This window comes from Lutjanus erythropterus, chromosome 17, assembly GCF_056507025.1.
Source record: "Lutjanus erythropterus isolate fLutEry1 chromosome 17, fLutEry1.hap2, whole genome shotgun sequence".
Lineage (NCBI taxonomy): Eukaryota > Metazoa > Chordata > Actinopteri > Lutjaniformes > Lutjanidae > Lutjanus > Lutjanus erythropterus.
In genome coordinates this window covers 27,147,942-27,174,075 of record NC_139333.1, presented here as the reverse complement: position 1 = coordinate 27,174,075, position 26,134 = coordinate 27,147,942, and the positions used below count along the sequence as shown (strand labels likewise).

The 26,134-nt window shown below is 38.6% G+C and overlaps 1 protein-coding gene across 4 annotated transcripts; it reads right to left on the bottom strand.

Annotated features, from left to right (window-relative positions):
- Positions 1-305: 305 nt before the first annotated feature.
- ormdl3 (ORMDL sphingolipid biosynthesis regulator 3) lies at positions 306-18,937 on the bottom strand. Of its 4 annotated transcripts, none has more exons than XM_084740736.1 (4): positions 18,528-18,937; positions 16,700-16,918; positions 14,344-14,495; positions 306-1,166 (listed from the first exon to the last, which is right to left on the bottom strand). In XM_084740736.1, exons 2-4 carry the CDS (start codon positions 16,871-16,873, stop codon positions 818-820), a joined length of 675 nt encoding a protein of 224 aa, XP_084596862.1. In that variant the 5' UTR covers positions 16,874-16,918; positions 18,528-18,937; the 3' UTR covers positions 306-817. The 4 variants fall into 4 exon arrangements, with proteins under 4 accessions (XP_084596862.1, XP_084596861.1, XP_084596863.1 ...); XM_084740735.1 differs by having other exon boundaries at positions 16,700-16,921; positions 18,528-18,930; XM_084740737.1 differs by having other exon boundaries at positions 849-1,215; positions 16,700-16,921; positions 18,528-18,923.
- Between the last annotated feature and the right edge of the window lie 7,197 nt (positions 18,938-26,134).

Here is a 26,134-nt window from a genome sequence, read left to right as displayed (position 1 = left end):
TTTGTGATCGATCACGTTATTGGCTACTAAAACGCAGATGAAAGGTTTTTGATATTCAAATTCTACTCAGTACTCAACTATGATTTTTAAAACACTACACTTAAGCAAAAGTAAAATTACAGACTTGAAAATCTACTCATGAAAGCACAAGTACCCCCTCCCCCCCAAAAAAACGACTTAATTACAGTAATTTGAGTATTTGTAATGAGTAACTTCCAACCCTGTCCATAACAATTGATCACATTTACAAGTTTAATATTTTTAATATAAAATTGCAATTTGAGAAGTAACTAGTAACTGTAGCAGTTTGTGGTTTTATTTTTAAGAAGTGCAGTGGAAGTCAGTTGATTTGTGAGCAGATGATAACGAGGACAGAGGTGATGTGTGGATGCAGAGTAATGGGATCATCACTTCACAGAAACAGATTGCATCCAAATTTTCAGGATGTCAAGGGGCTCCTTATACCTACACCTGTCAGCGCGTCTCCACAAGAGTCTCATGAGTGACGTGAAAGTCAGATTAATTCAAATATGACTGTTCAGACTGGAGCTGCGTTGAAAAAAAAACAAATCATGTGTCTGATTTAGGACCACATTTGAATCAGTTTCCATGTGATTTGTGCTGTTCACACTGTCATAAAAAACAGATCTGAGCCACATATGGGCAACTTTTGCCTGCAGTGTGAACATGCTGCTGCACACATTTGTCATTTGCACTCTCTCAACTCTTGTGAGAAGACAGATTATCAAAGGGTCATTGGATTATTATCGGATGAATTAACATATACAGCGAGCCTCTGTGTATGTTTAATCCTGATTTAATTATGGACTGGAACTACACAGCACATGATTTCTGCATCAGCAACACCAAATAGTGTCAGAGGGATGAAGGAGAGTGGCAGCAGGAGTGCAGACGGTCGAGGCAGACGGGATGAGTTCAATGATTTATGATTGTGAAGACTTACAGGCAGGTACGGATCCACATTAAAGTTCAGGGTACGGCAGCTCGAAAGCGAACACACAACTGGGGTGAACTGACAGGGGCTGAATGAAAATGGGGCGGTGAAATTTTCTGGAGGACTGATGGAAGGAAGTGGGAACAGGTGTGGAGGAGGGTGGGGCAGCCAGGTCATGGGGAAAGGAGGGGACGAAGGGGTCCGAGGACACCTGGTGGACGAGAGGAGAACGGCAGCGGTTTGAGGAGGCGGGAGTGAGGCTGGGGGGGAGGGAGAGTGACAAAAAGAGGTTACAAAGGAGTGTTGAGGCTGTGCAGTATACAGTGTACCCGACAGACTGTGCGGTGAATAAATTGGCTGTGGAATTCATGTGGGAGGGAGAAGCGGTGTAATGAGTAGTGAAAGAAGATGTGTTTTTTTTATCTTTCACTACTCATTAACACGGTTGCACATGGATATATTCTTTCATGTGTACAGTATCGGCCTATATTTGCAATAACTCCTCCGCACACATATTATTACCTTCAAAACTTATCCTGCATGTTTCACATTTCCCTGCTGTTCAGCTGCTCACCCCCACACAACCAAACACTGGACATTAAATCACCTAACTGCTCGATGACATCCTGTCATCCCTGATCCTGCTCCTGTCACTGTAATGTCTATTATCATTACTGCTACATACACTGCATCACATGACATCTCTGCATCATTACATCATATATTCAGGCTTGGGGAGTAATCAAATATATGTAACAGGATTACATAATCTGAATACCAAAAAAAAAAGGTAACCATTCTATTACAGTTACAGATGAAAAGGACGTAATGAGATTACAGATCCAATTAGTAAAAATTAGTTGGATTATAATTTTAAATAAAGAACGATATGTTACCATTCACAGTGCGAGCACAGCTGCAGATTTATTAACATGGCCTCTAGTGAGAAAATGCTCCTCTGGGTGGAAATTTCACTATTATTTGTCTTTAAATCAATCAATCAATCAATCAATCAATCAATCAATCAATCAATTATTAAATAAATTGTGCACAACAAAGGAAGTAACAGCTGGACAAACCAAAAAACCTAACAACCAACATAAAATGATAAATATATTATTAATCAGCTACTGAATTCATCTGCATCTATTTTGATAATTGATTAAGTGTTTTGTCATTTTTTAGAAATTAAAATAAGTCATAATTCTCAGATTTCAGCTTCTTAAAAGTAAATATTTTCTGGTTTCTTTCGTCCACTCAGACAGTAAACTGAATATTTTTGAGTTGTGGACAAAACAAGATCAACATTTTTCACCATTTTCTGAAAATTTTTGGACCAAACAAGTGATTGATTAATGGAGAAAATGGAAGACTCCTTAATCGATAACTAAAATAATCATTTTTCAAGTGACAAGAACAAGGAAGTCAAAATTCCCTGATTTCAGCCTCTTAAATGTGAATATTTTCTGATTTCTTTACTCCTCTCTGACAGAAAACTGAATATTTTTGAGTTGTGGACAAAACAAGACATTTGAGGACGTCATCTTCAGCTTTGATAAACATTTTTAACAATTTTCTGATATTTCATGGACCAGGTTAATTAGTGACACATTACAACAGAGCTGTAATATAAACTAAAGTGAAATTACATATCTGCTATTTCCCCATTTAAAAACAATACATGGGTTCTGATGAGACTGATGTTCAAGCTTTTTTTTATACTGTATATCTGTAATCAAAAGAAAAATATAGCCAATAAGTCAGTTTCTTTTACTTTGCAGCATGACTTTTATCTTAAGAGTGAACAGACCTTTTGCTGCCTGTGCTAAAATATATTTAGATTATAACCCACAGAAGCATATTTTCCTGTGAATCTGGGTTTTTACAGGTTAAACATTTACTTAAAAAATAAGGCCATGTTAGTGAGAGCAGGGTAGAAGAAAAAGAAAAGGAAGAGAAATCGTCATATTTTCATGAGACTGAAAAACTGGATGAATGAATGAGCAGAGCAGAGAAAACCTCTGGACAAAAATCCAAGAGGAAAAAGACCAATAATCTCTCCCTTGCGGCGTTCCTATTTATAGGGTTAGAGTGTCGCTTCACATTAAGGTCAATGACGGCCGTTTGCTGCCCTCTGCTGGAGACAGATAAGAACACTATGCTTAAAAACTCCAGTATTCTGTGCACCTGCTTCAAATCCTTTATATTTAACTTTTATAAGAAATAACATGAGCACTGGACAGTTCTTCTGAAGAATGGAACTGTTTTCACAATGTACTGTGCACTTTTGATTGTGCACTACACCATGAGCCTCGAATGTTAACCACATGGCACGGGATGTAATTCAATTAATTGGACCATGAATTCACAAATCACATCCCACATTCGCCCTCGGGCGCTGGTCTCTTAAAGCTCATGTGACATATAAATGAATAGAATATGAACATGTGAGCCTACAAATCTAAAAAAAGAAGGTGTTGTGTGCCGTACAGATTGTAAAAGCCTCCAGGGGCAGATTTGTGAAATTGGGTTGTAAAAATAAAATTGACTTGACATGACTTGTGCACAAGCATCTTGACGGGAAGAGTAATCAGACATAAATCTGTTAATTAAAGATATTTTAGTTAAAATGCATGTAGCATCCACTGCATTAGGGCTGCAACTAAAACTGATTTTCATTGTCAGTTATTTTCTCCATTACATGATGAGTTGTTTGGTCTATAAATGTCATAAAATGGTGAAAAATGACAATCAGTGTCTCCAAAAGCATAAGGTGACGTCCTCAAATGTCTTGTTTTGTCCACAACCCAAACATTTTCAGTTTACTGTCAGAGTGGAGTAAAGAAACCAGAAGACATTCACATTTAAAAAGCTAAAATCAACATCCATGATTTCCAGAAACAACATGGACTCGTCAGACCACAGCACTCGTGTGTCTTTCTCTTTGAGTCTTAACTTGCATTCGTAGATGCAGAGACAAACTGTGTTTACTGACAACGGTTTTCCAAAGTGTTCCTGAGCCCATGTAGTATCCTTTATACAATGATGTGGGTTTTCAGTGCAGTGCTGCCTGAGGGGTCAAAGGTCACAGACATTCAGTGTTGGGTTTCAGCTGTGGTTGGATCAGTCTTGTTGAGAATAGACATCAGGATGGAGACAAATATATTCTTAAGCAGAACTTTACTGTTCTCCACAATTCAGCAGCTTCACAGCAACATTTTCCTGGTTACACTTCCTTGTTATGGGTCACATGTGTCTTAACTATCCAATGAGAAGCTAGGAGGACTTGGACTGAGATGAGTGTGTGCGAGAACCACAGAGGCAGATCCAGCAAATTATTTGACCTGTTTTTAACAATGCTGCTGTGAATATTTTTACATGTAAAAAATAATTGTGAACATGAATCTGTAAAGAGTTCACTGTACAAACATTGTAGTTTGTACAATGAAGTGGTGAACCTCATCCCATCCATGCTTGTGAACGACTGAGCCTTTCCAGGACGCTCCTTTAATACCACCTTTTAATCACCAATTAACTGTTGAATTTTCCAAACAGGTGTTTTTTTTTTTTAGGTTTCCACAACTTTCTCGGTCCTTTGTGGCTCCTGACCAAACCTTTTTTTAAACATGTTGCAGGCATCAAATTCAGACTAAGTGCGTATTTACAAAAATGATAAAGTTAGTGATCAGATTTTCTGTAATCAATTGAAAAATGTTTGCAAGTCATTGCATTCTGTTTTTTTTGGAGTTATGGGGTGTGCATTTCCTTTAAGTTGATCAGATGTGAAGATACTGAGGCTAAGCTTGTGCGTTTGTGTGACGTGAATGTGTGTTAAATGTTTTGTTTTGTTGTTAAGATTGAGGGTCTTTTTGTATACAGAGTAGTGTGGATCCTAAATGCCTTTACGTCAGTCATGGCTCTTTTTCTTTCCTCCTGAAAAATTGACCTTTTGAAGTAATTGCTGCTTGTCTAACAGCAGCGGTTTCTAGCACTCACCTCATTACGGACTTTGAAAAGGGTACTTATCCAAACCCTGAGGAGATATACATATATATATTTTTTACGGTAAGTGGCATCGCTGAAATGTAAGGCCTCAGCACATGTATGTTTAATACTGAGAGATGAATCGTCGTCATTTCTGGATACATAAGGCTGACATTACAGTGTCTTACACAAGCTTTAAAACGCTTACAGTCCTGCAGTGTTCACAAAATATTTTTATAACTTTAACTTTTGTCAACAATGTTAACATGTCAGCCTGTGATGTTGCAGAACTGGGACATCAGCAACAGAGAAAATTACATTTTTAACTATTTGTATTAAATGATATAGTAAACTGTAACTTATTTATGATAATAATCAATTTTCTTCCTTAAGCTGCATATTGATTAGCTGTATTTACCTGCCGGGTCTCATACATTTCATATCATATCAATACTGTGTTAGGTCACCAGGAATAATAAATAGAAAAGACTGACATGACACCTGTCTTAAACATGGAGTCTTTATGAATGTTTATGACTGCTAGCATTAAGAGTCATTCAGTCAGTTGTGTCATTGGTAATGCAAAGTTGACAGTGTTTGAGATTTTTCTGTTGTTTTGGTTAATGTAAGGTTTCCATAACAAAAACATTGATGGGTTATGTTGTCTTGGTTAAATGGACAGTTTTGGAGAACTGATCACCATTCACTTCCATTGTTTGGGAGATGCTGCAGCACTGTTTTCCTGTGAAACTCCAGCAGTGTTTTGTGGACTAAAAAAATTAATTCCTCAGTTGGTAAGAGGGTGAGTAGATAATAACTGAATTTTCATTTTTGGGTGAACTCTCCCTTTAATGTCAAGTTGTCATAAGAAAGACATCTCCATCTCTGTCAACTTTACATTAAAAAGGACATAACTGATCAAATGACACGTAATGACAACAATCATAAACAGCAGTAAATGCTTCTTTGTGTTCATGACAGATGTTGTGACATCATTATGACGGTGTAATGTCAGTCTTATGCACACTTCTTCTGTTACTGTGACCTTCAAAAAGCCTTTGTCTCATTAATTCAGGGCTTTAAATTAAATTAAAACTCCTGTTACACCCCTTTACAACATACGAAGACTCTCCACAAACATTTGGAGTTTTGCCAAATCTTTGTGTTTCACAGCACTTAATCCAACATGATATCCCGATATATTCACTCTAATACCTCATTATTACTTTCACTTGATCAATGTTTAACAAGCCGCTGGTGTTGTGTAACAGAGCGAGCCCTGTACAGTACCAGTGTCAGCTTGCAATGTCGAAATAAAGACCATGGATTAAATTTTCGATTTCAAGCACAAGGCTCCTACAGAGTGGAATCGACAAACAGCACAAAGCGGCGAGGTTTAAGCTTTCGGGTCGAGGACAATCATGTAGTTTAGATTAGTCTGTTGTACTGCAGTACAACAGTACAAACATCTATTGCTGTTACATAGAGGGGAATCAGCGTGCTTTGTTTCCAAAATGGAAATGATCTCTATATTGACATGTATAATTTCCAGTCAGAAACATGCTGTCTGCACTTTACAGTGGACTGTTTCTGCAGAACATTATGATGTCACAACCTTTAGGATATAAAATGTCATCACTTCATTGTTTTATCCTGTTAGACAACTGCGTGTAATTTTGTCATAATTAACATATGAACTCTAATATGTGTTATAACGTAGGGAGTAAAAGTAAAAAGCTGCCAGAAGAATAACTACTGAAGTACAGACACTACTTGAAGCCTCTACAAGGAGTTTTTAACTGGTTATGTGTGGTTGTTGTGGTGGTTGTTGTGGTAAGTTCCTTACAGTAGTTTTAAGTACAGTAGCTAAGTATTTGTACTTTGTTACTCTGAACCTCTGTGTTCGTGAGAATGGGACGGACGGACAGACGGATGGACAGGCGACCCAAAAACACTGTGGCTCCGGCCAGCGTGGACGCATAAAAACGTTCATGTGTACATAACTGCCACTGTCCAACATCTTCCATCAGAGTAAAATACTGACAGTACGAGACAGAACAACTGAGCTGCAATACAAAAGAAACAAAAAATAATTTTGAGATGATACTTGAAAAATACTATATTTTGGGTCAAGCACTCTTACAGACGATCACATTGACATTTCCTTCAAAAATCAGGTACACTGATCGACAAACAGAAGCCATGAGCGCACTGTTTCACATTTACACCGACATTCAATTCAACCTTCTTTCAAAAACTCTTGTCCAGTAAAAAAACAAACAAAAACAAAACATGACAAATGCATCATTATCACTTTGTGCAACGAAATACCGTAGTATGTCCTTGAAGAAAAGCCCTTTATGGTGACGACATCTCAGAAACAACATGATGAAGAAATGAAAGCTGCAACAGATCAACTGGTATTTACAAAATCCACAACTCTTTGGTTCTTTGGCCCGTGTTTGTCATTGATCGGATCAATGCATGACCTTTAAATTCTTCCAATTCAATCTATGTGCTAAAAGAAATAACTTTATTTTGGGTTAAGCTATAATTAGCAATAAACAACAACTGAACTGAATCAAAACCTTTCCCTTAAAAGATGAAACTGGTATTGTCACTGCTATGACCACTGCAGCCCTGTCAGTAATATTTATATTTCTGCTACTATGGCTACTGCTCAGGGTGAAATATGGGGTCAACACTATTCAAGCAAACGTCTGTAAACATTTTATTTTTTAAAAGGTAATTTTTCATTTCTTTTAACATAATTCTGCTATTTTCCAGCTATCAGAATTAACGACTAAACAACTTTGGCTCATCAACACCGAGACAAATTGTGGTTTCTAAAGTTCAATCAAGAAAAAAAAAAATCCCCACATTAGGGATTCAGACTGAATCACCGTGAAAGAAGCGATTCACGTCCTACGATTTAATATTATACTTATTAACTTCACATTAATAAACAAATTAAAGATGACAACTGCCATGGTCCATGGACACCGGCAAGTACAATGATAACAGCTCATACACGTGCATGAGACTAGCAATATGTAAAACTTTAAATATGTTCCCTAACGTCTTAAATTAACAGTGACATATTACCTTTCATACATTCTTACTATCTCACTCTCTAGTTTAAAGCAGCTTTGTAAAATAACTCAGAAGCCCTTTAAGCGCATACTATAGAATAACTGCATGAAGCTACTCTAAAAATCACTTGTGGTGTTAAATAAACAAACTGTTGGACCAAATGACTGTGCTGTGTGAAAGGAGTGACCAACCTACAGAAACTTTACACTTACACACAAATTTACACAACTTTTTAGCATCTTTTAGCTCATTTTTGGTTTTCTTGATTGCAAAATCTGGTTTTATAAACTAATGGTGCTCAGTATCTTCTGGAAGACTTAAATTTTAACTTAAAGGGACAGTTCACCCCAAAATTAAAACATACATGTTTTTCCCCTAGCCTGTAGAGTTATTTTTAAATCTAGATTGCTTTGGTGCAAGCTGCTGAGTTTTAGAGATATTGATCCTAGAGGTGTCTGCCTTCTCTGAAATATAATGGGACCAGCAGTGCCTTAAGTTACCTGTAGGAACTACTTTCTGTCTATTAAAAGTTTTTTTTAATTAGTTTTGGTAGATTCTACTGCAGAAAGACAAGATGAGTCCCATCTAGTTCCATTATATTGGAGGGAAGGCAAACATCTCTATAGCTGATATCTCTAAAACTTAGCAACTCACACCAAAACTATCTAGATGGACAAATAACACTGCAGGCCAGAGGTAAAATATGCATTTTTGATTTTGGGTCAACTGTCACTTTTAGTTCTTAAAGGTGGCACCAGTTCTCCAGTTGGAAAACGTCATATGTGAGTTAAATGTTTGCTTTGTCAGAACCTATCTGGAAAAACTGTTTCCTTCTTTCTTGGACTCTTTTTCAAAAGAAGAAAAAAAAAACTTTTTGCCAAATTGAGAATACCCCCCAGGAATTTTGCCATTACTATTTCCGTTTTCTGAAATTACACTTGTACGTCTTCTTGCATTTTCAGATTGTTTAGAGGCACCACAGACTGTATAAACAGAAATGGACAACATGAGAGCTCCTTCAAAGTGAAACCAAAGCATCTTGATCGCCCCCTGGTGGTGGGCTGCCATACAAGTCATAAATCCTGCTTCCCCAGTGTTAATAGGTGGGACATTGGCTAAACTGAAATATAGGTCATGTCAAATAAATTTTTCACAAAAATGTTTTTTGTCATTTTGGGTTGTTTTTTTTATCACACTGATGTTTCTTCAAGTGTTCACTTTTCTAATCAGTTTGGTCTCAATTAGTCATGTGATCATATAAAAACAGGGTTTCACGCCACGATTGACAGCTGAGCCCTGCTCGCAACTGAGTCAACCGGCTGTGTGGGCGGGAACTCGAAAGCACGGCTCCAATCTTGGCACAAGATGACAGCGCTCATATCCAAGTTACTTCAGCTTCAGTTTTGGAAAGAGTGTGAAAGTGGAGACATGTTGTCCATCTTTTATTTATGGCTCAAAGAAACATTAATGGAGCTTTAAATTATTTTTTTCTTTTTCATATTTGTTTTCCTTCCCATGTCACTGATGAATGTTTCTGTTGTTATTTTGTTGTTGAGGTGTGTTTCTAATATTCTACCCCTTTCATATACTGCATGTAAATGGGTTGAACAAAAATATTTCAGGATTTACTGCAAGGCTGCTGTATTGGATTACATTAGACTGCACAGACGTACCTAATAAACTGGTAACTCAGTGTGTAATTTGCCTCCAGACTCTAAACTGAGATGCAGACGTATCAGCTTCATGCTAAGGTAATGGGTCCTCAGGACTTCTAGCGTTCCCACATGTAATGTATTATGAAATGAGTTAAGACAGAAATACTTATCTCTTCACTCGTATTGCAGAACTTTTGGTTATGTTGGATCAGTAGAGCGCTCATTCACATACTTTCTGCACACGGGCCAGACAGCTTGACAGACAGGAGGCTTTCTGTGACACAAACCAGGACAAGAGGAGTCCAAATATGGAAACGGTCAGATAAAAATAAGAATTGCTCAACTTCCCAATCTTGGCCCTGAGTGGAGCAGCCAGGGCTAAATATAAAATGTGGTGGTTTCTCGTGCCTCGCCTCTGCTGCAGTTCACAGGTCCCTCACCGTTTCATTAAAGCCCTGTTACTCTCCTCTAAGCCTAGAAGCCTCAAGAAAGAGGAAGCTCCTCACTGGAGTGAAGCTGAATAAATACAGCAGTGTATCATTACATAAAAAATAACTCTGATTACTGCCTCAGTGTGCCCGTGGGTGTAAAATGGCACATGATATTTGTGCAACTACATTGTTCTCTCCTCCTGACACCTATCACATTAGGAAACTGTCATTTCTACAGAAATGGACATAATACTCCCTTTTTACAAATGCTTTTTAAGTGTCTCTGAGCCTAAAAGAAGAGCCACAAACAGTCACCACAGTATACTTTCCCTTTGTCCTCTCTGTGAAGTATATTTTGTCTCTTTCCTGGGGTTTGGTACCACGGCAGTATCCCCAGCAGGCTTCATTTAGAGTGCTGCTCAGCAGAGTCGAGAGCCAGAGAGCCGCGGATCCTCGTGGATCAGCAGCCAAATCAGAGGCCTGATACTCTTTGTGCTCTCAGCAGTCCACGGGGACTGACTGGGAAGGAGGTGTCCTCTTCCGCCTTGTCAGTACTTATTAATCCCAAAGATCCTCACGCCGTGCAGCTGGGGCAGCTTGGGGATGAGTACAGTGAGCAAGGAAACTGTATTGACCACAAAATGGACCCGATCGTATTTGGTGTAGAAGCTGGTGAGTATATACCTGCATCAGAGATAAAAAAAAAGAGGCAATTTTGTTAAAAAGCCGGAGGAACACAGCAAGATCTTGAGCAGAAAAACTTGGATTAAAGTTTAAACTGTCAAATCATCACTTTAAGTTCATAATAACCTTTCACTTATTTTTCTCCTGATAATCACCACCAGATGTTTCTTAACGCATAAACACAGTGCCAGCACTTGAATCTGTGGGACAGTTTCAACACGTTGAACATCAGGATTGCAACATAAGTGATAACTAATTGAACTAAAGCATGCACATAATGATGCTGCAAAACATTTACAGCCTCTTTCACACATAGCTCCCTGTAAATTAGTAGAATAACTTTTTTTGGTAACTATTGGCAGGTGTAGCTAAATTCAGGAACGTTTCTGTCTTGCGCCTGTTCACACATGCCATGTCATGCCATGCCAAAATACGGGGGAAAGGGACAGTCCAGCAGATGGCTGCCAAATGCCATAAAACTAGACAGAAGAAGAAGAAAATGGGGACAAGGCCTGACACACGTGGGCCGAACACGTCGGAGCGCAAAAATTTCCAACCTCAAATGAGAAAAAGTAAAAACCCTGACTTCATGAATACGTAGTTGTCTGATGTCACATAACAACATCAGCACCCACACAAGCCTTAAACAATACATACTCATATAGTAAAACCTGTTCTGCACGTAAATTCATGTCAAAATATGTCGCCGTTGTTTTAAGCATCATAAAAAAAGCATGTATAATAGCGTCAGTTATGTCAGGCATCGCTTTTTCCTCCTCTGTGTTGTTATATGTGAGAAGGGTGCACTGCTGAGGGTTCAATTGTGTGTACACTTGCCAAAAAAAATAAAAAAATAAATACAATTGTCACGGTCAGCCAGTTTCAACAGGAAAATTCCGACCTCTGACTTTGACGGATGCAGTATATTTTCAGGAACATGGTGAGCGAGCAGCTGTTTTTGTCCGGTGCTTTTGTCATGAATTTAATATTCAACAAGTTTGGTTTTTTGTGATCCACTTGAACCAGGAACACACATTTGATACATCAAAAAGGGAAAATTGAAAGAGCGCTGGATGTCTAGAGTTGTGACTCCAGATGGTAGAGTTTTGTGAGGGGTTTACTTTTTCTGTGACAGGCTTTGGCCAGACGAATGTGAGCTTTTATGTGAAAAAAGAGGTTTCTTCAATGACTAACATTTTGACAGCAGATGTGTCTTCTTCAGAACCAATATAGAGATCATGAGGATGAAAAGAAAAATAAGGCTAACTGGACTATTGGAGAGAGAAGTTTGAGTAAAATCAAATCATCTGGTCTACATGTTAAAGACTTCGGGCAACAACGGAACAAATCCTGCACAAATGTTCTCTGGTCCTTATACTCTAAATCATTCAGAAAACAAAGCCAGGAAGAGAAAAACACACTTTGAAAAAAAAATGCAACTTGAAGCACAAATTGAAGAAAAAATGGACCTGGATGCTTTCAAAACTCTGTCCCCGATCTGTTCGACTCTGACGAAGATGTATCTGGCGTTGAAACGCCTGTTGCCTGTAGTCTGTGTGCTGCAGTATACTTTACGACTAATTTCTAAAGTCTCTCCTGTAACCGTTCTTGTGTTTGTCCCTGCAAGGTTACTGCTTTCATTCACAACACAGCCATACTGGTATTTTTCCTGAAATGTTTCTAGGTCTTGAGGTAGGAAATTAGGGGTTCAGATTTCCCTGAATATCGACCCCGTGCAGGAAGTGTGGCTGAACATTTCAGAGATAGACTTCATGTGTGAAAGAAAATCTATAAAGCTCATCTTTACAGCAGAAAATCTCAGTCAACACAGAAGAGTGATGAAGCCACAGTCAGAAATGCCTCTAAAGAACCCTGACTGTGTCACTGGCTACATGCTGACATATAATAAACAGATGTCGTGCTCCTGATGAGACACAATAAAGAACTATGCTGATTTGATAAACACACACACCGGTGGGTTATTTTTAGCTTACAATGAGGAATTGCACATCCTGTTCTCTGCTGAACAAGTGAGGGCATGTAATAAAAAGCTCTCAGGAGACTTTCGCAGATGTGTAGCTTTTCCATCTGGAGCTGAGAGACTGACCACTCGTTTCTTCCTGCTGGCACCGGCCGCAAAGCAAAATGACTAAGAGGCCTTTGAAACTAGTGTGTAAAAGTGTGCACCTGCAAAAACTGCTATCCCTACAATGTTCAGGCTGAGCTGGCAAATCAACCCCAGGGAATCAGAGCGCTTCCTGTAAACTGAACTCTGCTGGTTAATAAGGACAGGAAAGCAGCACGGGGTCCCGCTGCAAACACTGAGCCCCTTAACAATGTGTGAGCTCGGCTAATAAGGGAGCAGAGGAGACGCTAATCAATCAACTCTCTGTGAGTGCAAACTCCAAAATAGAGGCAGTAAAGGTCCTTACTCGATTAATCGATTAGTTGATGGAAAGGAAATTAGTTGCCAACTATTTAGATAACTGTTTTGGTCATTTTTCAAGCAAAAAGTCAAACATTTTCTTGTTTCAGTTTCTTAAATGTGAGGATTTGCTGCATTTCTTTGTCATTCATGATCGTGAATGAAGAGTCTTTGTGTTTGGACTGTCAGTTGGAAAAAGGAAGCAATCTGAAGACGTCACTTCGGCTCTGAGAAACTGTGATGAGAACTTTTCCCAATTTTCTGACATATTATAAACCAAAAGTTTAATCGATTAATTGTGAAAATAGAGAGATAGAGATTAATCAATTGTTAGTTGCATGTTTCACAGATGTACCGTGGCAAGTACAAAGCTCAGTCAGAAATAAAGGTAAAAAAAACAAACAAACAGTCAGTTTCTCTGTCAGTTTTCCTATCCTATCCTAGGATTAAAAAAATATATTACACAAGCATCCTAACTTCCTAGAATCTTAAATAAACTCTCCTAACTTTAGGATAAATTTAGGTTAAGTAGTTCTCACTTTCACTTTCCACCAGTAGTGTTCTCTAACTTGTTTAATCCAGCGGAGACTGCAGGGCTTTTGAAACTTCACTTAGCACAAATCCAATGTGTCTGCTAGTTTTAGTGTTGTATATTTCCCAAAATGAACACACTTCTGACTCATCTGTCTTGAACTCATTGTTGTTTCTGCTCTATTTTTTGTTTCAGTATGTTTACATGAGAAAAACCTATGGTTATAAAGTTGTTTACCTTGACGAGTCGAGAGAAGCAGCATTGATTGGTTGGAAACAGATATTAAAGTTGATAAGTGATGCTGGATTGAATATTTAAGATTTCCTCACGGTTAGGCTAAGGACAGGTGAGTGTTTACCCAGCTCTGTCTCATCTGGCACTTAGACGCTTCCTGTCTTAACTTAAGACTTTAGATAGGACTTGACACACTGAAGTTATTCTGATTGGTCTTTCAACACCTTACCAATGTCAAGCTTTGGTACTCAATAAGACACAGTCCTGCTCTACTTTACCAGCGTGTTCACCTGTCCTTTCCACCTGCTACTCAACTGAAGGCTGAGCATTAGGTTTGGAGGGCCACTTACAGAACAATGGGCGTGATGGTGAGGAACTTGCGTGAAGCAGTAAACTGCACACCGTAGTCCATCTGCTCCCAGTGTGTGAGGAGGCGAGCCTTGCCCTGATCCGGGGTCTCAAAGGGCGTACCTTTGACGGTGTGAAGTAGGAGGTACATGCACTGCAACAGACAAAAGACACAGTCAGAGACAGAAAGAAGAGCACTGTTGTAACACGTAAATGTCTAGAAATTTGTAAAAACTGTCAAGGACGTTAGTTTAAGGACTTTTGATAAACTGTATAGAACCAACCCAGCAAGAAAACCCACAAGCAACAAGTGGGTTGAGGATTCCCAGTGTTTGAAGAGCTTTTAAACCACATGATGAAATACCCCAACACCAACTATTAAATACGCTCCTGTAGACTCCTGATCAAATTGGAGTTAAAAGCTGCTTTACCCTGCCAACAGGCAGCCTTTTCCAACAGGAAACCAAAGTTAAATAGCTTGTTATATCATCATCTGTCTTTGGCAAAAATCACTATTTTTACCTTACAGGACACAGGAAGTGCTGATCTACCACTGCCTCAATCACTTAGCTTGTTTGTGCTGTTGTGTGACTTCTGTGTTTTAAAGGATTCGCAAAAGAAGATTTGCAGAAGTCACACAATAACAAATTAAGTAATGGAGGTGGCAGTAGACCAGCAACTCTTCTGTTCTGCAAGGTTTTTTTCCAAATCGGTCTGGCGGCTTTGGACTGAGCAGCAATATTTGGCTTTTATAACAGTGGTTTTACATCAGAAAACTGTCGGCAAGTAAAGCAGTGAAAACATTCTAAATATAGATAATAAACTGATAGACATAAGACCGGCACATACTGGTGTGTCATCATAAGCTGCACCCCCATAAAAGATCCCATTAATAACGAGTTGACATCAATGTAAATTTACATGTTTTGAATTATAATTTTGATAGGTTTGCATGAATTCATGTCAAGTTAAACAAACATTTGCTTTAAAAACGTGTCTAATAATTATTTTGTGACCTCGCCTGAACCTAAGAGTTGGCAATCTCTTAATAAATTAATGTTGATCAGTGAGATGTCATGTGCCTTCATTTTTTCCCCCATCCAAGTGGATCAATGAGCCAACAGTGGACAGATGCTGCTAATATTTAATTAACAGGCATAGTTCATCTAAATGTTGTCAACAGACAACTGTTGATATGAGTTAGACTGAGATTTAAAGAGGACAGTCTGATGCTGCTGTTCTGAATCCCAGCAGGTTCCCACTCGAGCTAACTTTAGCTATATTGTCACCATTATCATTTAGCTATTTACAACACTGAGTGAATATTCATGTATCTTATCTGCCTCAAATTTCAGTGTGAAAGCTTTGTTTATTAAAATGATTGTTTCTGCTTTCTTAGTCAGCATAAATGCATATTTATTGTCAACAAAAATGAATTTACACTTCTGTCAAAATAAAGAATTACCACTCTCTGGAGGCTTGCTTTTTGGGATCCTTTTCTTTTCCAGGAAGGATGAGAAACCAAAGACTGTGACGGATTTATACGTTTATTTGTTTTATAACTTGCTACACAGCCCCTTTGTTTTTGGCATTTTCTTATCTCTCTCAATATATGAAACCGCGATCTTTCACCCAGAAGGGGGCATGGCCTTGGTGACTGGAGCTCAATGATGTATTACGAGTTTAATGTATTGATTTCTTTGGGTGGCTAAAAGAACGTTGCTCAGTTCCCCTCCTGCTGCTTCAGTTATCCAAACTATCCTTCTAAATTCCATGATGAAATATCTCAACCCCAACTATTTAATGCACATCAGTAACAAGATCCATTTGTAGATAATACTGAATCTCTGAAACTGAGGACCACACAGAACGTTAACTTATCAAAGTTTTTTTTACATGGCTTTGTGAAATATTCAATTCTGATTGGTCGATCACAGTATTCTGAGGTCAGTTATTTCTTTATAGCAGGCCGTTGTTATGCATAACAGACCGTTGCTATGGACACAGCTCTGATCACAGACTCTGGATGAACAATAAAATCATTGCTAAATCACTTAATTAATTTTACAATTAAAATTTTGTGCCAAATTATTGATTTTTTAAATCATTACTGGCACTTTTTGTTAACAGAACCTGACTGACAGCAGTGACACAGCAAGCAGATCATTCCTTTTTTCTTACAATACATTCATGCAGAGATTTTTCACCCTCTGACTCTTATTTAAAGCTACTTTCATTCATCCCAAAGCCATTTACAAGGATGGACTCTCTATGCGTCCTTCACTGACTCGACTGACTTGACGTTAAAGGAAACTGCGCTGGTGCTGCTGGTGCCTATGGGCATTCTGCTCCACTGACCAGATTGTGAATGAGGTTGGTGAGGGTCCAGACCACAGGCACGCTGGCGAAGGGAATGCTGAGCAGGATGACGTGAAGGAGGCCGATGCCCAGGATGTAAGACAGCCACATTCCTCTGCTGTTCATCACTCGGGTGTTGGGGTTCACCTCGCTGTGCGCCGTGCCCACGTTCATGATGGCGGTGGTGAAAGCTTGAACTCAGCTGCTGTGATTATCCTTCTTCTGTAAGATAAACAGAAAGATGCCTGATTAGTCACAGACTGCAAAAGGTTATCTGACTAATCATAATCTAGAGGGTTATTAAGACTTACAGTAATTACCTGAGCTGTGCCTGAGCACTTTATGCTGTCAAATTTTAATTATAGGACTTGCTTTTTCCTGACTCAAGTCGTAAAATTAGAATAATCAGCTGTACTGGCTGGCTGAGCAATAAGATGATATTATCATTTTCTTACTCACCACATATTTTTTTTGTATTTTTAGACCCCTGTTAGCTGCTGGGATCAACATAAAATGTATTAATACTGAAGTGAGAGTGATCAAAAGAGCATTGGTTGTGATTGCTGTTTACAAGGGTGGACAGAAACATGAGTCCTGTACGTATATGGGCTTTTTGAGTATCTGTACTTTACTTGAGTATAATTTTTTTCTGGAAACTTTTATGCTGCGACATTTGAAAGACAAATGTTATACCTTTTCACTCCTAAACATTTCTACAAAGGTTCCCGTTACTAGTACTTTTTAAGCACAGCTTTGAAGCGAATTGATTTTCTTTTCTTTTCTGAAAAGGATTAATCGGCTGCTTATTTTCATGATTCATTTATTAAGTGGTTGCCTATAAAATGTCAGAAAAATGCTGATCAGTGCTTCCCAAAGCACAACATGACGTCCCAAAATGTTTTGTTTTCTGTCAACTGTGAGAAAGGAGTGAAGAAACCATAAAATATTCACGTTTAAGACACTAGAATCAGAGAATTTTTACTTTTTTTCTTAAAAAATACTCAGAATGATTGATTATCAAAATAGCTGCCAATTAATCTATCATTTATTGCAGCTCGAGATGATTGGAGGGCTTATTTATGTATGAATCTCTGCATGTTTTATGGGGAAAATTGTGCATAGATTGCCTTTAGGTACATTATAAGCAAGTAATCCATTACTTGCAACTTTCACATATATTGGGGTAATATTTGGCCAGGAGTATCTTTACTTTGACTCAAGTTATAGAGTGATGGAGAACCATGTTCACCTCTAGCTGTATATGGTCATATTTTCTTTTCATACAAACTTTAAAAACATATCAGGCAAACTGTGATCACCTAAATGAAAGATTTTGCATATTTATGTTGTATCAGTGTGTAAAAATCTTATCAATATTACAACGTCATTACCATAGTGACCCTGTGACCCAGTCCTACCTGTTATACGTGCTTGTAATTCAATATCATAGTACCTACCATCTACTCAGATTCAGATATTGTGCAATAAAGCACAATCGATTATGATTTTAAAGGGGCACTTGCCAGCCAATCAGAGCCCAGTATTTTCTGTGGTATAAAGGGGACTAACGTGTAGCTAAACTGCTGAGTGGGTCAGTATCTGCCTGGTCAGTAGTAATTGATTGACAAGAGTAAACAATGTAAAAGAGCGCTTGGTCATCCCAGCATGCTGTTTTTAAGTTATCAGAGGTTTTAATCTACACGTTTAGCTACAGAATGATCCATAACCTAGCTACAAAGATCTACAAGTGGACTACCTATCACTACAGGAGTTCAAACTACACTAATATTTATCAATTATAACTCAGTAAATAAATCATTGCACTCACTGCAGAGAAAAATGGCTTCAACTCCGACTTGTATTGGCACTAGTCCGTTATCACAGTTTCTGTCTTATCGATGCCTTCAGTTATGTAATTGATACTATCACTGGGAGACCGGCGAGGCTCCGGTGTTTCGATCAGTCATCCGGGACCATCTCTGAGCTCCAAACGTGCCGCTAACTGCGAGCTCCGGTCCGCTCGTAAAGCTCACAATCAACCGAGACACATCCTCCACTTTTCCTTCGTCTTCAGACAACAGCTGGTGACAACACAGCACACTTCATCATGGAGCGTCACCGCTATTCGTCTCAACGGCCGGCTGAGACTTTGCTCATCGCATTCTGCTCTGATTGGTTGGGTTGCGTCACGTGGCGAAGGCTGACCCATCACGGTGTAATGCGTGGAAAGAACGTGGACGACGCCCCCTTCCAACGTCACGGCGGAGGAGGGGTCCGAGGAAACGGCATGATTGAAAAATAAGGGGAAAAAATAGAAAAAAATTTAGAGGAAATATTAATTAATTAAAACGTAATATAGCCTTTAAATAAAGAATATATTTCTTTTGTGTATTTTATAACTTTTTTGTATTTACATATTTTTCTACCATTAAAAAATAGCTTATTTTTTCTTGATTTATTTATTATTTTTCATTTATTTTTTATTCACAAATTCACTGTACAGTAATGTACTGTATTTTTTCTTTTTGTAAGTAGCATAATATATTTATAGTTTTATTTATAAAAGTGTACCACTGTCCCACATGTGACTTTTTTAATCTTAAAGCAACTGGAAATTTGACTTGTACACGTCTGAAATAAATAATATATAGAAAAAGTAGCTTTTACAGACAAATATTCTTTGTCTTTTTTCCATTTACTGCGATTTTATACAACATAAGATTAACATAATAGCATTAGACTTCACAGAGCTATATTTTTAATACATTTTTTGTAGCATATCGTTACACACCATGGTTGTATTACAATATGTATACGATTATTCTGTGCAGTTATCCATGTATTTGTACAAGTGAAAGCTGCATGGTGTACATAGCTTTTTATTTTTATTTTCTGTTTGTTTTTTTTTTCATTTGTATTTTCAATTATCACTCACTCTGTGATAGGTCTATGTTTGACTCTTGAGAAGCTGTAACGAGTGAATTTCTCCAATATGGGGAAGTTAGGAAAGTTTAATTTATCTTGATGAAAAAAATCTGGAGTGTAAGCAACCTAACTCATGCATTCTTGCCATTAAATATAAAAAGAGCTACTCTAAAAGCCTACAGCCATGCATCGGCATCAGCATGTTCACATGCTCAGAATGACAGTGCTACCATACTGATGTTTATCAGGTAGAACATTTACCAGGTTCATCATTGACATTTAGGCTGTTAGCACGCTCACAGTCCTTCAGGAAGTTGTGACAATGCAGTTGCAACAATTCATACAAATTCAGCCAGTTCTGCACAATCCTGCAATTTTGTCAATCACCGTAACTTTTTGAAACTTTGACCAGTAACTGTAGCTTCCCCGCACAAACTTCTTTCATGTATGTCTCAATAAACCAACTCAATGTTTATTTGCTATTTTTCAAAATTTTATTATTAGAACACAAGGTTTATCTTCATTATTGACATTTATCAGTGTTATGTGCACTTTTATAATTTATAATTTTGTGCTGTTTTGACTGAGTTTGAGGTCCAAAAAGAACTTGCTTCTTTGTGGAATACCCCACAGGTCCACCTCTTCATTTAGAAAAAATGAAAGCATATCTTGTTGGAAATCAAACCTCTTTTTAAAAAAAATACAGCTGAGGATGAGGAATGTTATTAGTTTTGCAGGTATTTAGTCATAAACCATAGTGAGTATTGGATAAATTAACATTCTGAACTGATGGTGTTTTTTTCAATTCATCCTGAGAGGAACATGAATGTCTGCACTACATTTCATTGCAATCATCCAATATTCGTCAGACATTTCAGACCACAAATATCAACCTTGAATTAGAGCATAAATCAGGCGGTCAACTTCCTCTGGGGACCATGAATGTTTATGCAAATTTCATGGCAATCCATCCAATAATTGTTCAAATATTTAAGTTCAAGCCGAAGCTGTGGCTCAACCAAACCGATGACAGACAAAATGATAGGCCTACATATTCACCTCATGCACATGGCTAAAAATAAAATAGCTCTTACAGCAAGCAGTTAAAGTGATGCAAAACAGAGGAGGACACATGAGATAAGAGTAGGTGTGTGCACTATAGTTCTCAAGATATAATTTAAATTCACTTCATTAGTCATTTTGATTTAATTAAAACGACCACAGCCTCTGACGCCTCTCTGCTTATAGCACTTGATACCGAAGTACAAAAGGAGGCCCTTGACTACTTATGTACCCAAGGTGAGAGGAGACCTTGCTGGAGGCGACAAAAAATGAGTGACGTGGCTGATACTCTGGGCCCAAAACCAAAGATCAACAGTGTCATGTTCTAGGTCCCAAGATAAACCCTAATACTAATTTAGGCCCACAGTAGCCTGAGGCCAAAGGGGTCAACTGTGTTCTACTTGCATGCAATGTTACGTGACACCCACTGTTTGTAAGGGTACCCCCGTGATGAGTGGCAAGAAACAGGTTTGGCCGACTGACAGTGGACTCTCTCTCATATGCACATAGCCTCGGGTGCTATGCCTGTGTTAGCTATGTAAACCTAGAGCTCTGTTCAAATGCGAACTATGGATGACAGTACTGTGAGATCATCGCTGGCACTGGAACAAAGCTCAAATACATGACACTGATAAAACAGACCTCAGGAGGGTGAGAGGGGGTGAATGATGACGCCTACAGAAAGCAATGTCAGATCAACAAGTCGTAATCTGGATTTTTTTTTTTTTGTTTAAGATTTTTTTGCCCTTATTCAATAGTTGACAGCTGAAGATATGACAGAAAAGGCGGGTAAAGAGAAAGGATGACACACAGCAAATGGGTCACAGGCAGAAGTCGAGCTGGCGGCCACTGCAGAGGGTTGATAGCCTCGGTACATGGGGTGCATGTTTTACTAGCTGAGCTACAGGGCTGCCCCAGCATCTGGATATTTCTGACATTGAGAGACACAACAAACGTTTTTCCAGTTCATTCACTCACTTAAAAACTTGACTGCTGTGCAAATGATTGGGCTGAGACCTGTACCTAGATATAAGTAATGAAATAAAACCAGAATTCTATTCCTACTGAAAACAAAGTTTGAATGTACACTATAGTTAGAATATTTGCACCACTTTGCCTTGGAATCAAACAGCCTTATCTGAAGGGAAACTGCCATTACATAACCCAAATATCACTCTCTCCAAAGCCACCAGACTCCATTGGTAAAATGAGTAAATTAGTAAAAAGTAAATTCTAAGCTGTATATTCTTTGTTGTAGCAGAGAATGCAGTGTTTTTATCTAAAGAATTTGGTGTTTCAAAATCTTGGTGCATCAGAGATTGCAGTGATCTTGCAATTCTGTTTGTGTAGTCATTTAATTATAACCATTAGCCAAACCCATCAAGGGAAAAGCTATCTGCTTCTTTGCCTTAGTTAAAACAAATCACAATTGTAATATATGGTGGACAACATTCACTGTTTTATAGAAGTGACACATTCTTCTCCCGTTATCAGAGCAATATGAGATGTATAATAAAAAGACTTTTTCCTGTTTTGTAACATTTTAAATTGAACAACTTTAAATGTCTTGACTGTTGGTAACAACAAATAAGAAATTCTTAATATGTCAACTTGGATTCTGTTACATTATGATGCTTATTTGTCACACTGTTAGTCATGTCATGTCACATTACAGGGTCATGACTTCATACTTACAAGACATTTCATATATAGTAAGCACCAGACAAAAAATGTGCCTCTGATTGTGTGTGACCAGCAGATGTCACCATCAACACACTTTGAGCTGGCTGCTGCCATCCTGGAGTCTGACTCTTAACTGTGATACACCTGCAGCATGCAACTTTAACATAAGCACAGTCATATGATAGTAATTAAGCCCAGCTCATTCTCTGTGTGCGTCTACTTGTTAGCATTAATCAACCTCATTACCAGCAAAGAAATACACAGAGAGCTTCATCTTCTTCATGAGTGCATATGACAACACAGCTTAGTACTATAAGGCCAGTGTTAATGATGGGACTGTACACATGCATATAGAATAATGATTATTCAGCTTGATTACTTGATTACTGAAGTTAAACAGTACGGTCATAGCCTGAATAACTGTCACTGAATGATTTTGTAATCATGTACAGTACACAGTTGTCCATAGGTACACCTGGCTAGTGTCACTGGTGTCGTACCTGCGGATCAATCATTTGGTCTATAAAATGTTCAAAGAAGTGTCCGTCCCAGTTTGTCAAAGTCAAAGGTGATGTCTTTAAGTGTCTTGTTTTGTCTGACCAGAACCCAGAGATATTTGGGTTAATATGACAAAACAGAAGAAATGTCAATTTTTGAAGGCATTTTCTGCCATTTTTCCGTGAAAATCAAATCATCAAAATACCAAATACTAAAATACTAAATAATCATTCCAGCTCTACTTAAAGGAGCTATGCAGGATTTCCCCCAAAAAACAATTCACAAACTCTGTCCTCTGTCTGTAACTTCTTATTTTCTCATTATTTTGCTGTGCTTTACAAAACCAAAATGTTGGTATCTGACACCCTGGCAATGAGACTCAACAATCAACTGTCTTTCTGGTGCATTTACAAACAATAGCGGACAAATCCTACTTACTCAACACTCAAAACATGAAGTATATGTCATAATCTGTCTATTTCATTTTAGTATTTTGCATTTCCAGCACTTTCCACACTTTCCCACCAACATGAATATGTCCAGTTAACTCCATGAGTTCTAAATTTGAGTGGCGAAAACTGCAGAAAACTGAAAACTGGTGTAAAACCTCACAGAAGAAAAAAGCATCAAAAGCAATCACATTTACTATAAGTGGGAAGCCAGAATGATGGACAAAAATCAAGAAATGGATTTTTGATTGAAATGTAGGAGTACTACAGCTGAAAATAAGTGAAAAAGAAAGTGAATACACAGCCATCAATATCAAGAAGATGTTTTAATGGGGTTTACCTCAATGAGCTGAGATTGATGGTGCAGCGCTGTATTATACCTCTCTATATAGGCTTTTTTCCTACCAGAAATGTTGTTTTGCATTGGTCAGGGGGTACTGGGCTGAAAAAAATAGCGAAAAAAGTTTGAAAACCACTGCTGTACATGAAAATATAGAAATCTGCATGGCTGTTAATATGGCAGGGCTCTTCAGGCTGATGGCGCCGGGGCTTGTACAGCCTGTAGCTGAGCTGGATGTGACAGGAATGACACTGCTGGGGCAGTTTTGTCCAATAGGAGAGGTGGACTTGTGACCCAGGCAGGCTTGGATGATAGCCTCGCTGGAAAAGGCTGACGCAGGGAGTCCATTATTGCCCCTGGAGGAAGCTGAGGATTAGAACACCAAAGAATTTCAATAAAAGAAGTGTCTGTTTGGGGGTCGGGGAGGGGCAGAAGGATGGTGGTGTTGGCGGGGTGGGGGGGGTGGGGGGGTTCCCCTCATTGTCCCAACAGTGATTGAGAGCAAGAGGAGGGGAGTGGGACGGCATTGTGTTTGCAGCTCCTCTGAAGAAGGTGGTTATTAGGGGGGATGGCTAAAGGAGGGGTGAGGGATGGGGAGGCTGTTGACTCTTCATCTTGTGTGAACAAAGTCTCTGGCACATAGCCTTCTTCTGTCCCTCTGTCCTGGACTCCCTTGTTTACGAGTGCCATGAATTCTGTCCCTCTCGGCGGGGACCCCCACCAACTCCAACCTGCACCGCAGCACATTGTGGGGCTTAAGTGCCCTTTAATTAGGCCGCCTCAGTGTCCGGCTGAACACCGCTGAGGGTTTAGGCTCTTCCCTGTGAGACCTCGTTGAGCAGCTCACACACACCAATAGAGCTTCCCTCACACAGCCGCTGGATGAAGTGTTTGCCGCTCTAATGAAAAAGGTTTATTTGGGGGGGCGGGGGGGTTCTTGTCGTCTTTGTCCCCTGTCTTAAAAAGTCCTGACAAAAGGCGGTGATATTATCTTTAACACTCTCCCATTTCCAGGACACATTAGCAAGGACTCTGAGGTGAGGCTGCAGCCTCCGAGCACCAAGAAGGAAGAGGGACATGACTACTAAAATTCCCCAGACGAATCATGACAATAAACATGATGCACTTCCTGTGCAGACAGAACACACTGCACGCCAGGACTTTATTATTACTATCTGGTATTAATTAATCAGGTTTCACAGATGGAGGCAAAAGAAAATCTGGTCCGTGATCATGAAATTCGAATGCGACGGAAGCTGCAATAATTAGTCAATAAATGATTAGCTGTCAACTATTAAATTAATCACCAACTATTTTGATAATCGATTAATCATTTGAGTTATTTTTTTTAAGAAAAAATGTCCAAATTCTCCGATTTCAGCTTCTAAAATGTGAATATTGTAATGTTTCTTAAAGGGAGAGTTCAACCCCAAATCAAAAATACATATTTTTCTCCTGGCCTGTCGTGCTAGAGTTTTTTTGGTGTGAGTTGCAGAGTTTTGGAGATATCTGCCATAGAGACGTCTGCCATCACTCCAATATAATGGAACTAAATGACACTTGGCTTGCGGTGCTCCAAGTGCAAATAAATAAATAAATAAATAAATAAAAATAATGATCATGGTCATGATTTTTGGAAAGAGACAATGCTGCTGAATTTTCCAAACACATTTTTTGGTGCTTTGAGCACCACAAGCTGAGTGCCATTTATTCCCATTACATTCAAGAGAAAGCAAACATCTCTGCAGCTGATATCTCCAAAACTTTCCAACTCACACCAAAACTAACTAGATGGAACAACAGCATTACAGGAAAAACGTACTTTTGACTCTGGGGTAAACTGTCCCTTTAAACTAATAGGCTGTTATGATAATTGATTAATTGTTTTGAGTCTTTTTTTTTACTCTATGCCAGTAAATCAAATATCTTTGGGTTGTGGACAAAACAAGACATCTGAGGACGTCACCTTGGGTTTTGGGAAACAGTGATCCACAATTTTCTCATATTTTATGGACAAAACAGCTAACTGATTAATCAAGAAAATGACTGAAAAGGAAAATAATAATTAAATAATTGTTAGTTGAAGCCCTAAATGGGCGATTTCCATTTTGCACATTATGTGGAACTGTGTGAATTCATGCAAAAATATGTAAAGGAGCGTGAATTCACATAAAATCACCCATCATGCACAGCTTTGTCATTGTGATGGAGCACATTTCATTATCATAACAGCAAAAAAAAAAAAAAGAAAAGAAAAGAAAAGCACAGGATCCGGAGGAGTATAAAGGGGGAGGTGGGCAAGAGGCATTGGGAATTTGCTGAACTGCTCCGGCAAAATGAGTAATTTCTGGATGCCCCATTGTGTGAAGAGCTTACAGGGTGAGGGCCCTGAAAGGAAGAGGCAAAGGAAGGATATAAACATGGGAGCAAGTGGAATAAAGTGAAAGATGGAAGGAATGAGAGACAGAGAAGAATGAT